The sequence below is a fragment of the Mobula hypostoma genome, chromosome 14 (genome assembly GCF_963921235.1).
Source record: "Mobula hypostoma chromosome 14, sMobHyp1.1, whole genome shotgun sequence".
In the NCBI taxonomy this organism is placed as follows: Eukaryota; Metazoa; Chordata; class Chondrichthyes; order Myliobatiformes; family Myliobatidae; genus Mobula; species Mobula hypostoma.
This window is the reverse complement of record NC_086110.1, coordinates 14,903,866-14,922,060: the sequence shown is the minus strand read 5'-3', so window position 1 is coordinate 14,922,060 and position 18,195 is coordinate 14,903,866. Positions and strand designations below refer to the sequence as shown.

Below are 18,195 nucleotides of genomic sequence, written 5' to 3'. Positions count from 1 at the left end.
AAGATTGACTGATTGACAGGAGGCAGAGTGGGAATAAAGGGGGCTTTTTATGGTGTTCTCATTGATTTGGATGACAGAATTTGATGGTGTTGTGTCCAAATATGCAGATGATACAAAGATAGATGGAGGTGCACATGTTGAGGAAGCAGAGGGTCTGCAGGACTTGGACAGATTGGGAGAATGGGCAAAGAAGTGGCAGATGGAATATAGTGTAGGGAAGTGTATGATCATGCACTTTGGTTGAAAGAATAAAGGGATAGATTATCTGCTAAAGGGGTAGAAAAATGAAAATTCAGAGGTGCAAAGGGACACTGTAGTCCTAGAAAAGGATTCCATAAAGGTTAACCTGCTGGTTGAGTCATTTGGTAAAGAAGGCAAATGATGTGTTAGCATTCATTTTGAGAGGAGTAGAATATAAAAGCGAGGATGTAATGCTGAGGCCTTACAAGCCATTGGCCAGACTGCACTTGGAGTATTGTGGGCAGGCTTGGGCCCTTACCTAAGAAACGAGGTGCTGGCATTGCAGAATGTCCAGAGGAGGTTCACGAGAATGACTTTGGGAATAAAAGGGTTATTGAAACTCAACAAATATTGAAAGGCCTAGATAGAGTGAATGTGGAGAGGATGTTTACTACAGTCTAGGACCCAAGGGCACAGCCTCAAAATAGAAGGTCGTCCATTTATTGGAGGATTGTGACTAGTGGTGTCCCACAAGGATCTGTTCTGGGACCACTACTTTTCGTGATTTTTATTAACGACCTGGATGTGGGGGTAGAAGGGTAGGTTGGCAAGTTTGCAGATAACACAAAGATTGGTGGTGTTGTAGATAGTGTAGAGGATTGTCAAAGATTGCAGAGAGACATTGATAGGATGCAGAAGTGGGCTGAGAAGTGGCAGATGGAGTTCAACCCGGAGAAGTGTGAGGTGGTACACTTTGGAAGGACAAACTCCAAGGCAGAGTACAAAGTAAATGGCAGGATACTTGGTAGTGTGGAGGAGCAGAGGGATCTGGGGGTACATGTCCACAGATCCCTGAAAGTTGCCTCACAGGTGGATAGGGTAGTTAAGAAAGCTTATGGGGTGTTAGCTTTCATAAGTCGAGGGATAGAGTTTAAGAGTCGCGATGTAATGATGCAGCTTTATAAAACTCTGGTTAGGCCACACTTGGAGTACTGTGTCCAGTTCTGGTGGCCTCACTATAGGAAGGATGTGGAAGCATTGGAAAGGGTACAGAGGAGATTTACCAGGATGATGCCTGGTGTAGAGAGTATGCATTATGATCAGAGATTAAGGGAGCTAGGGCTTTACTCTTTGGAGAGGAGACATGATAGAGGTATAGAAGATATTAAGAGGAATAGATAGAGTGGATAGCCAGTGCCTCTTCCCCAGGGCACCACTGCTCAATACAAGAGGACATGGCTTTAAGGTAAGGGGAGGGAAGTTCAAGGGGGATATTAGAGGAAGGTTTTTTACTCAGAGAGTGGTTGGTACCTGCGTCAGTGGTGGAGGCAGATACACTAGTGAAGTTTAAGAGACTGCCGGACAGCTATATGGAGGAATTTAAGTTGGGGGCTGATATGAAAGGCAGGGTTTGAAGGTCGGCACAACATTGTGGGCCGTAGGGCCTGTACTGTGCTGTACTAATCTATGTTCTATGTTCTATTTAGAATAAAGATGAGAAGGATTTTTTTTAGCCAGAGGGTGGTGAATCTGTGGAATTCATTGCAGCAGATGGCTGTGAAGTCCAAGTCTTTGGGCATATTTAAAGCAGAGGTTGATAGGTTCTTGATTAGTCAGGGCATCAAAGGCAACGGGGAGAAGGCAGATGAACGTGGTTGAGGGGGATAATAAATAAGCCATGATGGAATGGCAGAGCAGGATTGATGGGTTGAATGGCCTCATTCTGCTCTTGCATCTTATGGACGTGGTCTTCAGTTTCCTCCTCCCCTCCCCCTGTAACAATCCTGCAATAGTGCAAATCCCATTAGTGTTTGTGCCATGGTCACAATTCCAACCCTCCCCTTCCTCTCATTGGTTATCTGGTTTGTGCCTGACCTGTTAAGCAATGTAAGTCTACAAAACCTTGCCCTTGGCCACAGGAGGAGGTCACAATACCTGGGTTAACTAAGCCTTCTCCAGACAGGGTCCACAGTGCTTTCCCTCTCTCCTACACTTTGTGTGGTTGGCACCATTGATTGAAATAGTCATCTGGCAGTAGCAGTGGGCTACCAGGTCCCTCAAGCCTGCCCCACCATTCAATATGGCCATCGCTGACCCATGCTGGCCTCAGCTCCTTCTCTGTGCTAGTTCCCCATCACCCTCAGTTTCTTGATCTTCCAAATACTTATCTGTTCCCACCTTAATCAAATAATCCGGCTTCCACCTCCCCCAGTGCAGAGAATTCCAGTGATTCACTGCCCACTGAAGGAAGTTATGCACCTCAGTTTTAAATGATAAGCCTCTTATTTTACAGCTCTACCTCTTTGTCTGTGACTCTCCCACCGGGGAAAACCACTCACATTCCTCTGACAGACTCTCCAGTGCTCACAGTGCGATAGTTACCATCAGATGTAGCCCTTGGCTTCATCTGATGCATAAGTCGGGTGGGGTGGGTGACGGGTGACCAGTGTCATTCGAAGATCCCTCAACAAATGCCTGCAAATAAAAGGCTGCCACAGATTTATTCCTGGCAGAACTGACAAGCTGGTTGGGTCCTTTCCTCTGAGCTGTGACTCAGAACTGATGCTGGTGATCACAAAGCAACTTTCTGCACCAGATCCAAAGGGATAGTGGTTCTTCTTCAGCTCGGTCAGCAACTTAGCCCTCCACAAAGTGTGCAGAAACACAACGTGTAGGTGGAGATGATGGGACACGTTAACCTTCCCTTTGCAGGGCCCACGTTGGCTTGTCAACAAGGCTGTGGTGGGAGCAGCAGAATATGCCCAGGGCTGTAGCTCAGCAACTAACTGCGTATCCCTGTCTGCTGTTGGTGTCTGTCTCTGTCTCTCTCTCTCTCGCTCTCACTCTCACTCTCACTCTCACTCTCACTCTCACTCTCACTCTCACTCTCACTCTCACACACACACACACTCTTTCAACGATGGGACATGCACTAACACAATGTTGGGAACAGGACACGCACTAACACCGAAGATGTCACTGCCAAACGCATTGAAAGGCAAACAAAAATCGTCAGATTCATTAAAAGTTGTACAAAGGGTTCTGCAGAAAAAAACCACATCAACGACTCATGGACTTGTCAAAATCTAAAGTTGTGCTAGGCAGTTCATAAAAAGGAGAGGGGACACCTCAAGAGTGGCACCAGTCCAAGGCAGTGTGAAATATCCACGTCAGCTTCAGTTTCCACTCTTCCGGGAGTCCACAAGAAGGCCTCTGCCCTCTGCCGTAGAGCACGGAAATAACCAACATTGATTGTTGCCCTCTAGGCCACCTTCTAATCATTTCTATAGACAAATCAAGTAGGATGCCTCAGGCCTAGTCAGCTTGGATGTCTTCTTTATCTGTGAGCCAGAAAATGAGGGGTCTCATTCCCACAAAGATACCACCTTCTCCAATGGTTTCTTCTTCCTCTGGAAGTCAAGGGTCCTCATCTCTGATGGACACTGAGAGACGCATGGCCACAGCCAGGTGATCGGTCAGGCCAGCCAGCTGGGTGACAAAGCTGAACTCCTCCACCTCCTGCACAGAAGCAGACAACAGACATTGGTGAGGCGTTCATCATCAATGTTGCACAGAGCGTATCTCCTCCTGATGCCTGCTGTATCTACCAGGTGCCCAATTAACAACGTTGACTCTTGACCTTACACCAGTTTACATAGTGCAGTACTCTCGTTCCCTTCCCTCCTCTCCTCTACCAACCCCTCACCCCCAGATTCATGGGGTTTGTTCCATGCATCTGATGGTTGATGAATTGCTGACATCAAGTAGGAAATAGTTTTCGTACTGGCCGGAAGTGGAGCATCGCAACATCAGAGCTTGTTTTAAACTTTTAAGCAAGAAGTAAATTACTGAACAACAGTTGGACTAGCAAATATGCAGCAGCAATAAGGTAAAGGGATATGATTTTATGTAGCAAGTTATGATCAGGTATGTACTACTTGACAAGATTGGGGGATAAATGATTTGATCATAGTTTTCAAAATAGAATGGGATAAATACTTGAAGTGAGAGCAGAGATAGGGATTCATTTACTAAAAACTCAAAAACAAGACATTAGGCCAATAATGCAAGTCTGTATAATAATATAGTATTTATCACAGATTGCCTAAGAATCCTTAAAGCAAAGAGGAGGCATCAATTGTTTTGTTTTTGAGCAATTGTTCAATATTCTCATTGAATATCTTGGCTGAATTTTGAATCTGCCAGGGACCAGCCACTGATTGTACTGACGAATGTGGCTCTCTCTCTGTTTCGGCTTCCTTTAGGATCTTGTTTCTCCTTTCATCGGCTCTCCCATCTTTAGGCTGTGGGAAGCCGTTTGCATTGTTGGATCAGTTCCCACCCATTGCTGCTCTCCCCGTACGTCTCATCCCCTTTGCACCGAGTAGCCATTCCATCCCTCTCACGGAGACAGAGTACAGATAGAAGCCATTTGGCCCATTGTACTGGGGCCAGCTCTAAGGTGAGCCGCCCAGTTGCTCTCTTTCACCTTTGCCTTTCCTATCAGGCAATATGAGCAGTGTCTTCAGTTGAAGGGTGACCCTTACCACTTTCCAGTCAGGGTTCAGGCCTTCCTCAGAGTACAGAGCATAGTCGATCCTCCGCCCGCAGCCTTTCAGTGGCCCTTTCCTCCCTCTCTGAGAGGACAGCTGGTTCTTGCAGTGGGAGAACACCAGGTATTCCCTGCGACCCTCTTCGCTCTCCAGCACCCTGTGAAGAGGTGAAAAGTGATGGTGCCGTCAATGACTCAGCTCCCAAAGCAATGCTGCATGGAACTCATTATAAACTGACAGGGGGCTGGGGTAATATGACCATCTCTTTGTTCTGAATATCCAGTATTCACAGCTAATGCCATCTGCTCCTGAGTCAGGGCTTCAATCTCCACTGAAAGCCCCTGGAGTCCTATCCGACAACCATAATTGTTATGTCAGTCAGTTACTAGTATGATAATTGTGTGTGGAATGATAGGGAGTTTTGTCAGTGAAGTCAGCACAGGACACTCTCAAAGTGGCCAACAGTGTAACCATGTGGTCAATAGTGGTATCAGTACAGGAGTGAGGGAATTAGCAAATTGACAGAATATTTTTGTCTATTTGTAATGAGAGAGTGCCTCGTTTAACGAATCTTGTGACATTGTTAAAAAGTTAAATTTGACCATAAGACCATAAGATCATAAGACAAAGGAGCAGAAGTCAGCCATTCGGCCCATCGAGTCTGCTCCGCCATTTTATCATGAGCTGATCCATTCTCCCATTTAGTCCCACTCCCCCGCCTTCTCACCAAAAATAACCTTTGATGCCCTGGCTACTCAGATGCCTATCAATCTCTGCCTTAAATACACCCAATGAATTGGCCTCCACTGCTGCTCCTGGCAACAAATTCCATAGATTCACCACTCTCTGACTAAAAAAATTTCTTCGCATCTCTGTTCTGAATGGGCGCCCTTCAATTCTTAAGTCATGCCCTCTCGTACTAGACTCCCCCATCATGGGAAACAACTTTGCCACATCCACTCTGTCCATGCCTTTCAACATTCAAAATGTTTCTATGAGGTCTCCCTCATTCTTCTAAACTCCAAGGAATACAGTCCAAGAGTGGACAAATGTTCCTCATATGTTAACCCTCTCATTCCCGGAATCATTCTAGTGAATCTTCTCTGCACCCTCTCCAACATCAGCACATCCCTTCTTAAATAAGGAGACCAAAACTGCCCACAGTACTCCAAGTGAGGTCTCACCAGCGCCATATAGAGCCTCAACATCACAACCCTGCTCCTATACTCTAGAAATGAATGCCAACATTGCATTCACCTTCTTCACTACCAACTCAACCTGAAGGTTAACCTTAAGGGTATCCTGTACGAGGACTCCCAAGTCCTGTTGCATCTCAGAACTTTGAATTCTTTCCCCATTTAAATAATAGTCTGCCCGTTTATTTCTTCTGCCAAAGTGCATAACCATACACTTTCCAACATTGTACTTCATTTGCCACTTCTTTGCCCATTCTTCCAATCTATCCAAGTCTCTCTGCAGACTCTCCGTTTCCTCAGCACTACTGGCCCCTCCAGCTATCTTCATATCGTCAGCAAACTTAGCCACAAAGCCATCTAGGAAGCTAGGAAGGGAGTTGAGAAAAAGGACCGCAAAGGTAGTAATCTCGGGATTACTGCCTGTGCCACGCGACAGTGAGAGTAGGAATGCGATGAGATGGAGGATAAATGCGTGGCTGAGGGATTGGAGCAGGGGGCAGGGATTCAAGTTTTTGGATCATTGGGACCTCTTTTGGCGCAGGTGTGACCTGTACAAAAAGGACGGGTTACACTTAAATCCTCGGGGGACCAATATCCTGGCAGGGAGATTAGCGGGGGCTACTGAGGTGACTTTAAACTAGAATGGTTGGGGGGTGGGAATCAAATTAAAGCGGCTAGGTGTGAGGAGGTTAGTTCACAACAGAGGGATGGGAACCAGTGCAGAGAGACAGAGGGGTGTAAAGTGAGCGTAGAAGCAAAAAGTACAAAGGGGAAAAGTAAAAGTGGCAGGCCGACAAATCCAGGGCAAGCATTAAAAAGGGCTAAGAGAGTTGTAAAAGAGTGCCTGAAGGCTTTATGTGTCAATGCAAGGAGCATTCGTAATAAGGTGGATGAATTGAAAGTGCAGATTGTTATTAATGATTATGATATAGTTGGGATCACAGAGACATGGCTCCAGGGTGACCAGGGATGGGAGCTCAACGTTCAGGGATATTCAATATTCAGGAGGGATAGACACGAAGGAAGGGGAGGTGGGGTGGCGTTGCTGGTTAAAAAAGAGATTAACGCAATAGAAAGGAAGGACATAAGCCGGGAAGATGTGGAATCGATATGGGTAGAGCTGCGTAACACTAAGGGGCAGAAGACGCTGGTGGGAGTTGTGTACAGGCCACCTAACAGTAGTAGTGAGGTCGGAGATGGTATTAAACAGGAAATTAGAAATGTGTGCAATAAAGGAACAGCAGTTATAATGGGTGACTTCAATCTACATGTAGACTGGGTGAACCAAATTGGTAAAGGTGCTGAGGAAGAGGATTTCTTGGAATGTATGCGGGATGGTTTTTTGAACCAACATGTCGAGGAACCGACTAGAGAGCAGGCTATTCTGGACTGGGTTTTGAGCAATGAGGAAGGGTTAATTAGCGATCTTGTCGTGAGAGGCCCCTTGGGTAAGAGTGACCATAATATGGTGGAATTCTTCATTAACATGGAGAGTGACGTAGTTAATTCAGAAACAAAGGTTCTGAACTTAAAGAGGGGTAACTTTGAAGGTATGAGACATGAATTAGCTAAGATAGACTGGCAAATGACACTTCAAGGATTGACGGTGGATATGCAATGGCAGGCATTTAAAGGTTGCATGGATGAACTACAACAATTGTTCATCCCAGTTTGGCAAAAGAATAAATCAAGGAAGGTAGTGCACCCGTGGCTGACAAGAGAAATTAGGGATAGTATCAATTCCAAAGAAGTAGCATACAAATTAGCCAGAGAAAGTGGCTCACCTGAGGACTGGGAGAAATTCAGAGTTCAGCAGAGGAGGACAAAGGGCTTAATTAGGAAGGGGAAAAAAGATTATGAGAGAAAACTGGCAGAGAACATAAAAACGGACTGTAAAAGCTTTTATAGATATGTAAAAAGGAAAAGACTGATAAAGACAAATGTAGGTCCCCTGCAAACAGAAACAGGTGAATTGATTATGGGGAGCAAGGACATGGCAGACCAATTGAATAATTACTTTGGTTCTGTCTTCACTAAGGAGGACATAAATAATCTTCCAGAAATAGTAAGGGACAGAGGGTCCAGTGAGATGGAGGAACTGAGCGAAATACATGTTAGTAGGGAAGTGGTGTTAGGTAAATTGAAGGGATTGAAGGCAGATAAATCCCCAGGGCCAGATGGTCTGCATCCCAGAGTGCTTAAGGAAGTGGCCCAAGAAATAGTGGATGCATTAGTGATAATTTTTCAAAACTCGTTAGATTCTGGACTAGTTCCTGAGGATTGGAGGGTGGCTAATGTAACCCCACTTTTTAAAAAAGGAGGGAGAGAGAAACCGGGGAATTATAGGCCGGTTAGCCTAACGTCGGTGGTGGGGAAACTGCTGGAGTCAGTTATCAAGGATGTGATAACAGCACATTTGGAAAGCGGTGAAATGATCGGACAAAGTCAGCATGGATTTGTGAAAGGAAAATCATGTCTGACGAATCTCATAGAATTTTTTGAGGATGTAACTAGTAGAGTGGATAGGGGAGAACCAGTGGATGTGGTATATTTGGATTTTCAAAAGGCTTTTGACAAGGTCCCACATAGGAGATTAGTGTGCAAACTTAAAGCACACGGTATTGGGGGTAAGGTATTGGTGTGGGTGGAGAATTGGTTAGCAGACAGGAAGCAAAGAGTGGGAATAAACGGGACCTTTTCAGAATGGCAGGCGGTGACTAGTGGGGTACCGCAAGGCTCAGTGCTGGGACCCCAGTTGTTTACAATATATATTAATGACTTGGATGAGGGAATTAAATGCAGCATCTCCAAGTTTGCGGATGACACGAAGCTGGGTGGCAGTGTTAGCAGTGAGGAGGATGCTAAGAGGATGCAGGGTGACTTGGATAGGTTGGGTGAGTGGGCAAACTCATGGCAGATGCAATTTAATGTGGATAAATGTGAAGTTATCCACTTTGGTGGCAAAAATAGGAAAACAGATTATTATCTGAATGGTGGCCGATTAGGAAAAGGGGAGGTGCAACGAGACCTGGGTGTCATTATACACCAGTCATTGAAAGTGGGCATGCAGGTACAGCAGGCGGTGAAAAAGGCGAACGGTATGCTGGCATTTATAGCGAGAGGATTCGAGTACAGGAGCAGGGAGGTACTACTGCAGTTGTACAAGGCCTTGGTGAGACCACACCTGGAGTATTGTGTGCAGTTTTGGTCCCCTAATCTGAGGAAAGACATCTTTGCCATAGAGGGAGTACAAAGAAGGTTCACCAGATTGATTCCTGGGATGGCAGGTCTTTCATATGAAGAAAGACTGGATGAACTGGGCTTGTACTCGTTGGAATTTAGAAGATTGAGGGGGGATCTGATTGAAACGTATAAGATCCTAAAGGGATTGGACAGGCTAGATGCAGGAAGATTGTTCCCGATGTTGGGGAGGTCTAGAACGAGGGGTCACAGTTTGAGGATAGAGGGGAAGCCTTTTAGGACCGAGGTTAGGAAAAACTTCTTCACACAGAGAGTGGTGAATCTGTGGAATTCTCTGCCACAGCAAACTGTTGAGGCCAGTTCATTAGCTATGTTTAAAAGGAAGTTAGATATGGCCCTTGTGGCTACAGGGGTCAGGGGGTATGGAGGGAAGGCTGGGTTCTGAGTTGGATGATCAGCCATGATCATAATAAATGGCGGTGCAGGCTCGAAGGGCCGAATGGCCTACTCCTGCACCTATTTTCTATGTTTCTATGTTTCTATTCCACAATCCAAATCGTTGATGTACAATGTAAATAGAAGCAGCCCCAACACGGACCCCTGTGTAACACCACTGGTAACCGGTAGCCATCCAGAATAGGATCCCTTTATTCTCACTCTGTTTCCTGCAAATCAGCCAACGCTCTATCCATGTATGTAACTTTCCCGTAATTCCATGGGCTCTTATCTTGGTAAGTAGCCTCGTCAAAGGCCTTTGTCAAAGGCCTTCTGAAAATCCAAATATACAACATCCACTGCATCTCCCTTGTCTAGCCTACTGGTAATCTCCTCAAAATTTGGGTCTCAGGATGTTACTCCAGCATTATTCTAGTTACTATGTATGCAGGGACCAGATGTCAACATTAACATTGGAGGGTTTCTTACAACATTTAAGAGAAATCAGGGAAAATGGGTAAATCCTTAATGTAAAACAAACCTATTTATGGGTTACAGTTGACCAGGTTCAACCTGTGTTTATGGTTCTGCTTCTGGAATAGATGAGGATAGCATAGAGCAACTGAATAATGGTGTAAGTAAATGTCAGTCACTGAGATGATAAGGCAGGTGAGGTTCTCTAGTTCCTTTCAGAACTGCTAACATCACCGTAATCAATACAGTGCTCACTTAAAGTACAGGAACTTTTCTGGCAAAGGTGTATTTGCTAAGTGTGAGGCCTTCAAGAGTGAAATTTTGAGAGTACAGAGCTCGTATGTTTCTGTCTAAATAAAAGGTAAAGATAACAAGTGTAGAGAAACTTGGTTTTCAAGAGATATTGAGGCCTTGGTTAAGAAAAAAAGGATGTGCATTGCAGGTATAGGCAGGTAGGAACAAATGAGGTGCTTATGGAGTGTAATAAGTGCAAGAGAACACTTAAGAAAGAAATCAGGAGGGCTAAAAGAAAGAATGAGGTTTGCTTTAGCATGCAAGGTGAAGGAGAATCCTAAGGGATCTACAGATATGTTAAGAGTAAAAGGATTGTAAGGAGCAAAATCAGTCCTGTGATAAATCAGAATGGTCATTCGTGTGAGGAGCCAAAACAGATGGGGGGAGATCTTCAATAATTTTTTTGTGTCTGTATTTACTCAGATGAACACGGAGTCTACAGAGGCGAGGCAAAGCATCAACTTCATAGATCCTGTACTGATTAGAGGAGGAAGTGGTTGCTATCCTGGGGCAAATCATGGTAGATGAACCCCCAGGACTTGACAAGGTTTTCCCTTGGACCCTGTGGGAGGCAAGTGCAGAAATTGCTGGGGCCCTAGCAGAGAGATTTAAGTCACCCTTGGTGACAGGAGAGGTACCAGAGGATTGAAGGATAGCCAATGTTATTCCACTGTTTAAAGATATAAACCAGGAAATTATAGGCCAGTGGGTCTGACATCAGTAGTGGGAAAGTTATTGGAAGGTATTCTAAGGGACCAGATATATAAGCATTTGGATAGACACGGACTGATTAGGATAGTCAGCATGGCTTTGTGCATGGTAGGTCATGTCTAACCAATCTTATAGAGTTTTTTGAGAAAGTTACCAGGAAACTGGATGAAGGCAAGGAAGTAGATGTCTTCGTGGACTTTATCAAGGCACTTGACAAGGTCCTGCATGGGAGGTTGGTGAAGAAGGTGCAGCTGCTCGGCATTCAAGATGAGGTAGTAAATTGTACTAGACAGTGGCTTTGTGGGAGAAGACAGAGAGTAGTAGTCAATGGTTGCCTCTCTGACTGGAGGCCTGTGACTAGTGGTGTGCTGCAGGGATCTGTGCTGGGTCCGTTGATATTTATCATCTATATCAATGATCTGGATGATAATATGGTTAACTGGATCAGCGAGGAAGGCTATCAGGGCTTGCAGAGGGATCTGGACCAGCTGGGAAACGGGCTGAAAAGTGGCAGATGAATTTAATATAGTCAGGTGCGAGATTTTGGACTGACAGGGTAGATAGGGTTGTAAAGAAAGCTTTTGGCACATTGACTTTCATAAATCAAAGGATTGAGTACAGGAGATGGGATGGTATGTTGAAGTTGTATAAGACATTGGTGAGGCATAATTTGGAGTATTGTGTGCAGTTTTGGTCACCTACCTACAGGATAGATGTAAACAAGGTTGAAAGAGTACAGAGAAAATTTAAAAGGGGATTACCGGGTCTGGAGGACCTGAGTTATAAGGAAAGATTGAATAGGTTAGGACTATATTCCTTGGAATGTAGAAGATTGAGAGGATATTTGATAGAGGTATACAAAATTATGAGGGGTATAGATAGGGCGAATACAAGCAGGCCTTTTCCTCTGAGGTTGGGTGGGACCAGTCATAGTCATACTTTATTGATCCCGGGGGAAATTGGTTTTCGTTACAGTTGCACCATAAATAATAAATAGTAATAGAACCATAAATAGTAATATGTAAATTATTGCCAGTAAATTATGAAATAAGTCCAGGACCAGCCTATTGGCACAGGGTGTCTGACCCTCCAAGGGAGGAGTTGTAAAGTTTGATGGCCACAGGCAGGAATGACTTCCTATGATGCTCTGTGCTGCATCTTGGAGGAATGAGAGGTCACGGGTTCAGGGTGAAAGGTGAAAAGTTTAAGGGGAACATGAGGGAAAGCTTCTTCACTCAGACAATCGTGAGAGAGTGGAATGAGTTCTCAGCACAAATGGTGCATACGAGCTTGATTTCACTGTTTAAGAGAAGTTTGGATAGGTACATGGGCAGTATGGATATGGAGGGCTACAGTCCTGGTGCTGGTTGATGGGAGGAGCCAGTTTGAATGGTTTTGGCATGATCTAGATGGGCTGAAGGGCCTGTTTCTGTGCTGTACTTCTCTATGACTCCAGGAACCTCTGCAGTGATCATCTTCAGTCATTGCAGAGCTCACACAGTGGATGGTACAGGATCAGACAGACTGGTCAGTATCACTAGTATTGGAACTGAAAATGGTCATTGACTGTTTTCAAGAACTGGTCTCCAGCAGTGTTTCCAAAGTCAGTCAGTGAAGGATACAATGGTCACTCAGTGTGACCAATACAGAACTGAAACATACCTGCTGGAACAGACACTGTTTCCAAGGTCAGTCAGTGAAGGATACAATGGTCACTCAATACATACCTGCTGGAATGGACAGCTCAGTGGTCAGGCAGCATTGGTGCCGGGCACAGAATGGTTGACATTTCAGGTTGATACCCTGCATCAGGAGCCATCCAGCAGTTTGTTTTTTGCACCAGGTTCCAGCATCTAAAGACCCTCAACTCTCCAGTATGGAACTAATTGCTCACCTTGATCAGCACAGAAACTATAGCTACCCCGATAGCAACAAAGACACTAAGAAACAGATTGGGAAGCAGAGCTTTGTAAGGTGCAAAAATAACAGGGTTGCTGTTATGGGTGACTTCAAATTCCCTAATATTGATTGCCACCTCCTTAAAGCAGAAGAGCTGAATTTGTTAGGTGTGTCTAGGAAGGATTCCTGAACCAGATGTAGGCAGGCTGACTGGATCTGGTGCTAAACAATAAACTGGGTCAGGTGTTAGATCTCTTGATGGGTGAATATTTCTGAGAGACACCACAACTCCTTGACCTTTACCATGGGATATGGGAATGTACTTAATTGGAGGAATGGGAATTCTGATGCTAGTAGGGAGGAACTAGGGAGGGTAAATTGGGAATGGATGTTCTCAGGGAATGAATGCATAACAGAGATATGGAGATTGTTTAGCAAGCACTTACATGGGGTTCTGCATTAGGTTTGTCCAATTCAGGAAGGGAAAGTTTGCCATGTATGATGTTGTGGGCATCACTGAATCATGCCCAAAAGAAGAGTATAGCTGGGAGCTTAACATCCAAGGATAGATATTGTATCGAAAGGACAAGCAAGAAGGTAGAGGGGGTGGGATGGCTCTGTTGGTAAAAATAAAATGAAATCAAATCATTAGAAAGAAGTGACATAGGATCAGAAGGTGTAGAAGCATAGTTAGATCAAAGAAACTGCAAGGGTAAAAAGATCCTGATAGGAGTGAAAAACAGACCTCCGAATAGTAGCAAAAATGTGATCTACAAATGACACCAGGAGATAGAAAACGTATGTCAAAAGGGCAATTTTATAATATTCATGGGGGATTCTGATACGCACGTAGATTGGGAAAACCAGGTTGGTGCTAGATTCCAAGGGGGGAATTTGTAGAATGCCTACAAGATGACTTTTTAGCACAGCTTGTGGTTGAGCCCATGAGGGGATCAGCTATTCTGGATTGAGTGCAATGAACTGGAATTGATTAGAGAGCTTAAGATAAAGGAATCCTTTGGGGCCAGTGATCATAATATGATAGAATTCACCCTGCAGTTTGCGAAGGAGAAGCTAAGTTCTCACATATCAGTATTACAATGGAATTACAGACATCCCACGCCTCCCGGAAGTTCCGGGAGTCTCCCGCATATTGTTCCGGCCCAAAATGTTGACTGATCTTTTCCACGGATGCTGCCCGACCTGCTGAGTTCCTCCAGCGTGTTGTGAGTGTTGCTTTGACCCCAGCATCTGCAGATTATTTTGTGTTATATCAGCTCCCTGATGCCTGCAAATTATATACAATATCCCGGAAATTGATTTTTTTGAGAGCGGGGCTGGGGGAGGGGGGGTGCGGGTGGAGAGAGAGAGAGAGAGAGAGAGAGGACAAATCCTGATTGGTCTCTCTTTGTGCTAAGTAGACCTATCAGTTTTCTCTATGTGCAGGCTTTACAGTCGACCTCTCTCTCTCTTTCATTGTCCATCAGTTCAGTTTAGTGTCCTGCAGCGCCATGGCAGAATGTTCCAAAAAAAGAAATTATAAAACGTACTTCACCCCAGACTCCACTAAAGTGTACCCCTGCCTAACAGGGGTCAAAAATAATGACAATGTTTGCTGCGCTGTTTGCAACAGTGACTTTTCTCTTGCTGGGTAAGACTGTAAATGACATGTTGAGGTGAGTTTAACAGGTGTCATTCATTCATTAGCATAGCTAACGTTATTTAAACTAGCTGGCTAGCTGCTAAGGAGCTACTCTATTGATGTCCTACGTGATGAGGCCAAACTCCCTGTAGACTTGCTTAAAGTTGTAAAAAAACAACTCCATGATAATATAAGTACATATTTTAATGTCACATTTTCTGCAATAAGACAATATAGTAAGGATACACCTTATGCTTTTATTTCTTTTAGGGACCACAACATAGTAGGGAGGCTAATTCATTGACACAGACTGCTATGAGGTTGAGACTTCTGGTTGAGACCTCCCTGAAATGAGTTTTTGCAGGGTGGGAGGTCTGGAATTACAGAGGTATGATAGGGGAGCTGGGCAAAGCTGATTGGAAGGGGACACTAGCAGGGATGATGCACAGCAGTAATGGCTGGAGATTCTGGGAGCAGAGGATAGATACAGATATCCCAAAGTATTCTAAAGGCAGGATGATGCAAATATGGCTGACAAAACAAGTCAAAGCCAGAATAAAACGTCAAAGAGAGGGCCTATACAGTAATAGACCAAAACTAGTGGGGAATTAGAGGATTGGGAAGCTTTTAAAAACCAATAGAAGGCAACTAAAAGTCATAAAGAAGGAAAAGATGGAATACAAAGGTAAGCCAGCCAACAGTATTGAAGAGGACCCAAAAGTTTCTTCAGATATATAAAGAGTGAAACAGAGGCAAGAGCAGATATTGGAACCCTGGAAAATGATGCAGAAGATGTGAAGTCAGAATTCCGGGTTAATGGCAGGATTCTTAGCGGTGTGGAAGAACAAAATGTATCTTGGGGTCCACATCTATAGATTGCTCAAAGTTGTCATGCATGTTGATAGGGCTATTAAGAAGGCATAGAGTGTGTTGGCCTTTACCTTGTGGCTCCTGAACTCAACCCTCTGACTCATAATGTTACAGCTCTATAAAATCCTGGTTGGACCACACTTGGAATATTGTGTTCATTTCTGGTCACCTCATTATAGGTAGGATGTGAAAGCTTTAGAAAGGGTGCAGAGATTTACCAAGATGCTCCCTAGATGAGAGAGCATGTCTTATGTGGATACTGTAGATTGAGTGAGCTAAGGCTTTTCTCTTTGGAGCAAAGGAGGATGAGAGGTGACTTGATAGAGGTGTACAAGATGAGACATTAATCAAGTCGGTAGAATAGAAAGACATACTTTAGACTTTTTCTCAGGGCAGAAATGATTAATATGAGGGGGCATAATTTTAAGGTGAATGGATTAAAGTATGGGGGATATCATAGTTAAGTGTTTTCTTTTACACAGAGAGTGGTAGGTGCATGGAACTCACTGGCAGGGGTGCTGAATGCAGATACACTAGGGTCATTAAAAAAAAATTAGATAGGCACGTAGATAATAGAAAAATGGAAGTCCTCAGTGGGAAGGAAGGGTTAGGTTTATTTTAGAGTAGGTTAAAAGATCAGCACAACAGTGTGGGCTGAAGAATCTGTACTGAACTGTTATATTCATAGTGGCTGTTGGAGCTGATACATTGGTAATGGCCACAATACAAACTGATAAAGTGCCATCCAACTACAGTGGTCTCAGCCGGGAACAAGAAATGGTCCCACTAGCCATTTGGTTTTGTTTGCAGGTGCAGCAGGCTATCAAGTAGGCCTTCATTGAGAGCAGGGAGGTTATGCTGCAACTATACAGGGGACTGGTGAATCCGCACCTGGAGTTCTGCGTGCAGTTCTGTTCTCCTTACTTGAGGAAGGAGATACTGGCTTTGGAGGTGGTGCAGAAGAGGTTCACCAGGTTGATTCCAGAGATGAGGAGGTTAGGCTGTGAGGAGAGATTGAATCGCCTGGGACTGTACTCGCTGGAATTCAGAAAAATGAGAGGAGATCTCATAGAAACATATAAAATTATGAAAGGGATAGATAAGGGCAGGAAAGTTGTTTCCACTGATAGGTGAGACTAGAACTAGGGGGGCATAGCCTCGAGATGTGGGGAAGTAGATTTAGGACGGAGATGAGGAGGAATAGCTTTTCCCAGATGGTGGTGAATCTGTGGAATTCTCTGCCCAATGAAGCAGTAGAGGCTACCTCAGTAAATATATTTAAGACAAGGTTGGATAGATTTTTGCATAGTAAGGGAATTAAGGGGTATGGGGAAAAGACAGGTAGGTGGAGATGAGTCCATGGCCAGGTCAGCCATGATTTTGACCTACTCCTCCTCCTATTTCTTATGTTCTTTTGGCCAGTACAGGAACTGATACAGGATCTGGCGTCAGTGAATAATACAATTGCTGACACTTTTACCCTGCTGCTCTTGTTGTCTCGGACATTTCCTCTCTAGTCACACTTGCATTTTTCAGCTAGCCCCATTTTCTGCACATACAGTAATTCTCAGTCATAACAGTATCTTAGGGAAACCTGCCAGACTTTAATTGACCCACTGATGTAGTCTTAGGAAAGATGAACTTCTTTGAAGATTACAGATTATCTTTAATTGTCACTGTATTTTGAAACATTCAGTGAAATGCGTCATTTGTGTCAACCACTGACATGGTATGAAGATTATGCTGGAGGTAGCCTTCAGGCACCACATAGCATACCCACAACTAACACTAACTGTATATCTTTGGAAAATGAGAGGAAACCAGAGCACCCAGAGGAAACCCACATTGTCATGGGAATATAAAATCCTCACGGACAGTGGGGTGAATTGAACCCCAATCAGTGATCACTACCGCTGTAAAGCATTGCACTAACTGCTATGTTATAGTACTGCTTTGGAGTGAAGGGGGCTGATGGGAGACTCGATATAAGCACACAAATTGAAGGAGGACACAGAAAGCATGTACAGTATAATAGGAAACTTTTTATCGAACAAGTGCTGGCAGAGACATGTAACTGTGCCAGCACTGAACTCACCAAGGAACAGAAGACCATCGAACAAGTGCTGATAAATGAGATTGGTATGGCTGAAGGGCCAGTACTGTATAACTGTTTGAGTCAGGGGTTGAATTGTTAGAATCAAATGGCAAGTTCAGTGATCTGGGTATGATTGATATTAGTGGCCATCTGGAATAATTGTTCTGACTTCGCCTAATCCCTGAACCTCTCTCTTCCAGTAAGCCCCCAGCCTGGCTTTACCATCTTTTATACCTTGCATCTTCTCATGCAGAAGTCTGGTTACCTTTGATCACTTCTTGGTGATGTGACCCATCCCAGTCCCCCCTTCTATTTTGTTCTGGTACAGTCTGTGTGTTACATCTGCACTTTCAAGTGATTGACTGTCTAACTTTCCATTTGCCAGAACATTGCTGGCCCAACCCATCAGCTCAACCAAACCCATGACTTCACTATAGTTCCCATTAGATTCATGTTCTTCCACAGGACTGCCATCCCAATAGCAAAGCATGCAGCCCGCATGGAATGAATATTGGAAAACTGAGTCATATAGATTGGTAGAGTTACAGATTAATTACACAGTCAGTTTGCACAGACAGAATAATAATAAAATCATTATGTAGTCGTTGAGCAATAAAGTCAGAGGGCTGCCATAGTGTGATTGAG

General features: G+C 44.3%; 1 protein-coding gene across 2 annotated transcripts in view; it reads right to left on the bottom strand.

Annotated features, from left to right (window-relative positions):
* Positions 1-1,115: 1,115 nt before the first annotated feature.
* smpd3 (sphingomyelin phosphodiesterase 3) overlaps positions 1,116-18,195 on the bottom strand; it is a 236,589-nt gene continuing 219,509 nt past the window's right edge. For both annotated transcript variants that reach the window (XM_063066704.1, XM_063066703.1), the window contains exons 7-8: positions 4,728-4,890; positions 1,116-3,699 (exon numbers count right to left, since the gene is read on the bottom strand). In XM_063066704.1, coding sequence (XP_062922774.1) covers positions 3,598-3,699; positions 4,728-4,890 — 265 coding nt within the window. In that variant the 3' untranslated portion in view covers positions 1,116-3,597. The remainder of the gene's footprint in view (positions 3,700-4,727; positions 4,891-18,195) is intronic.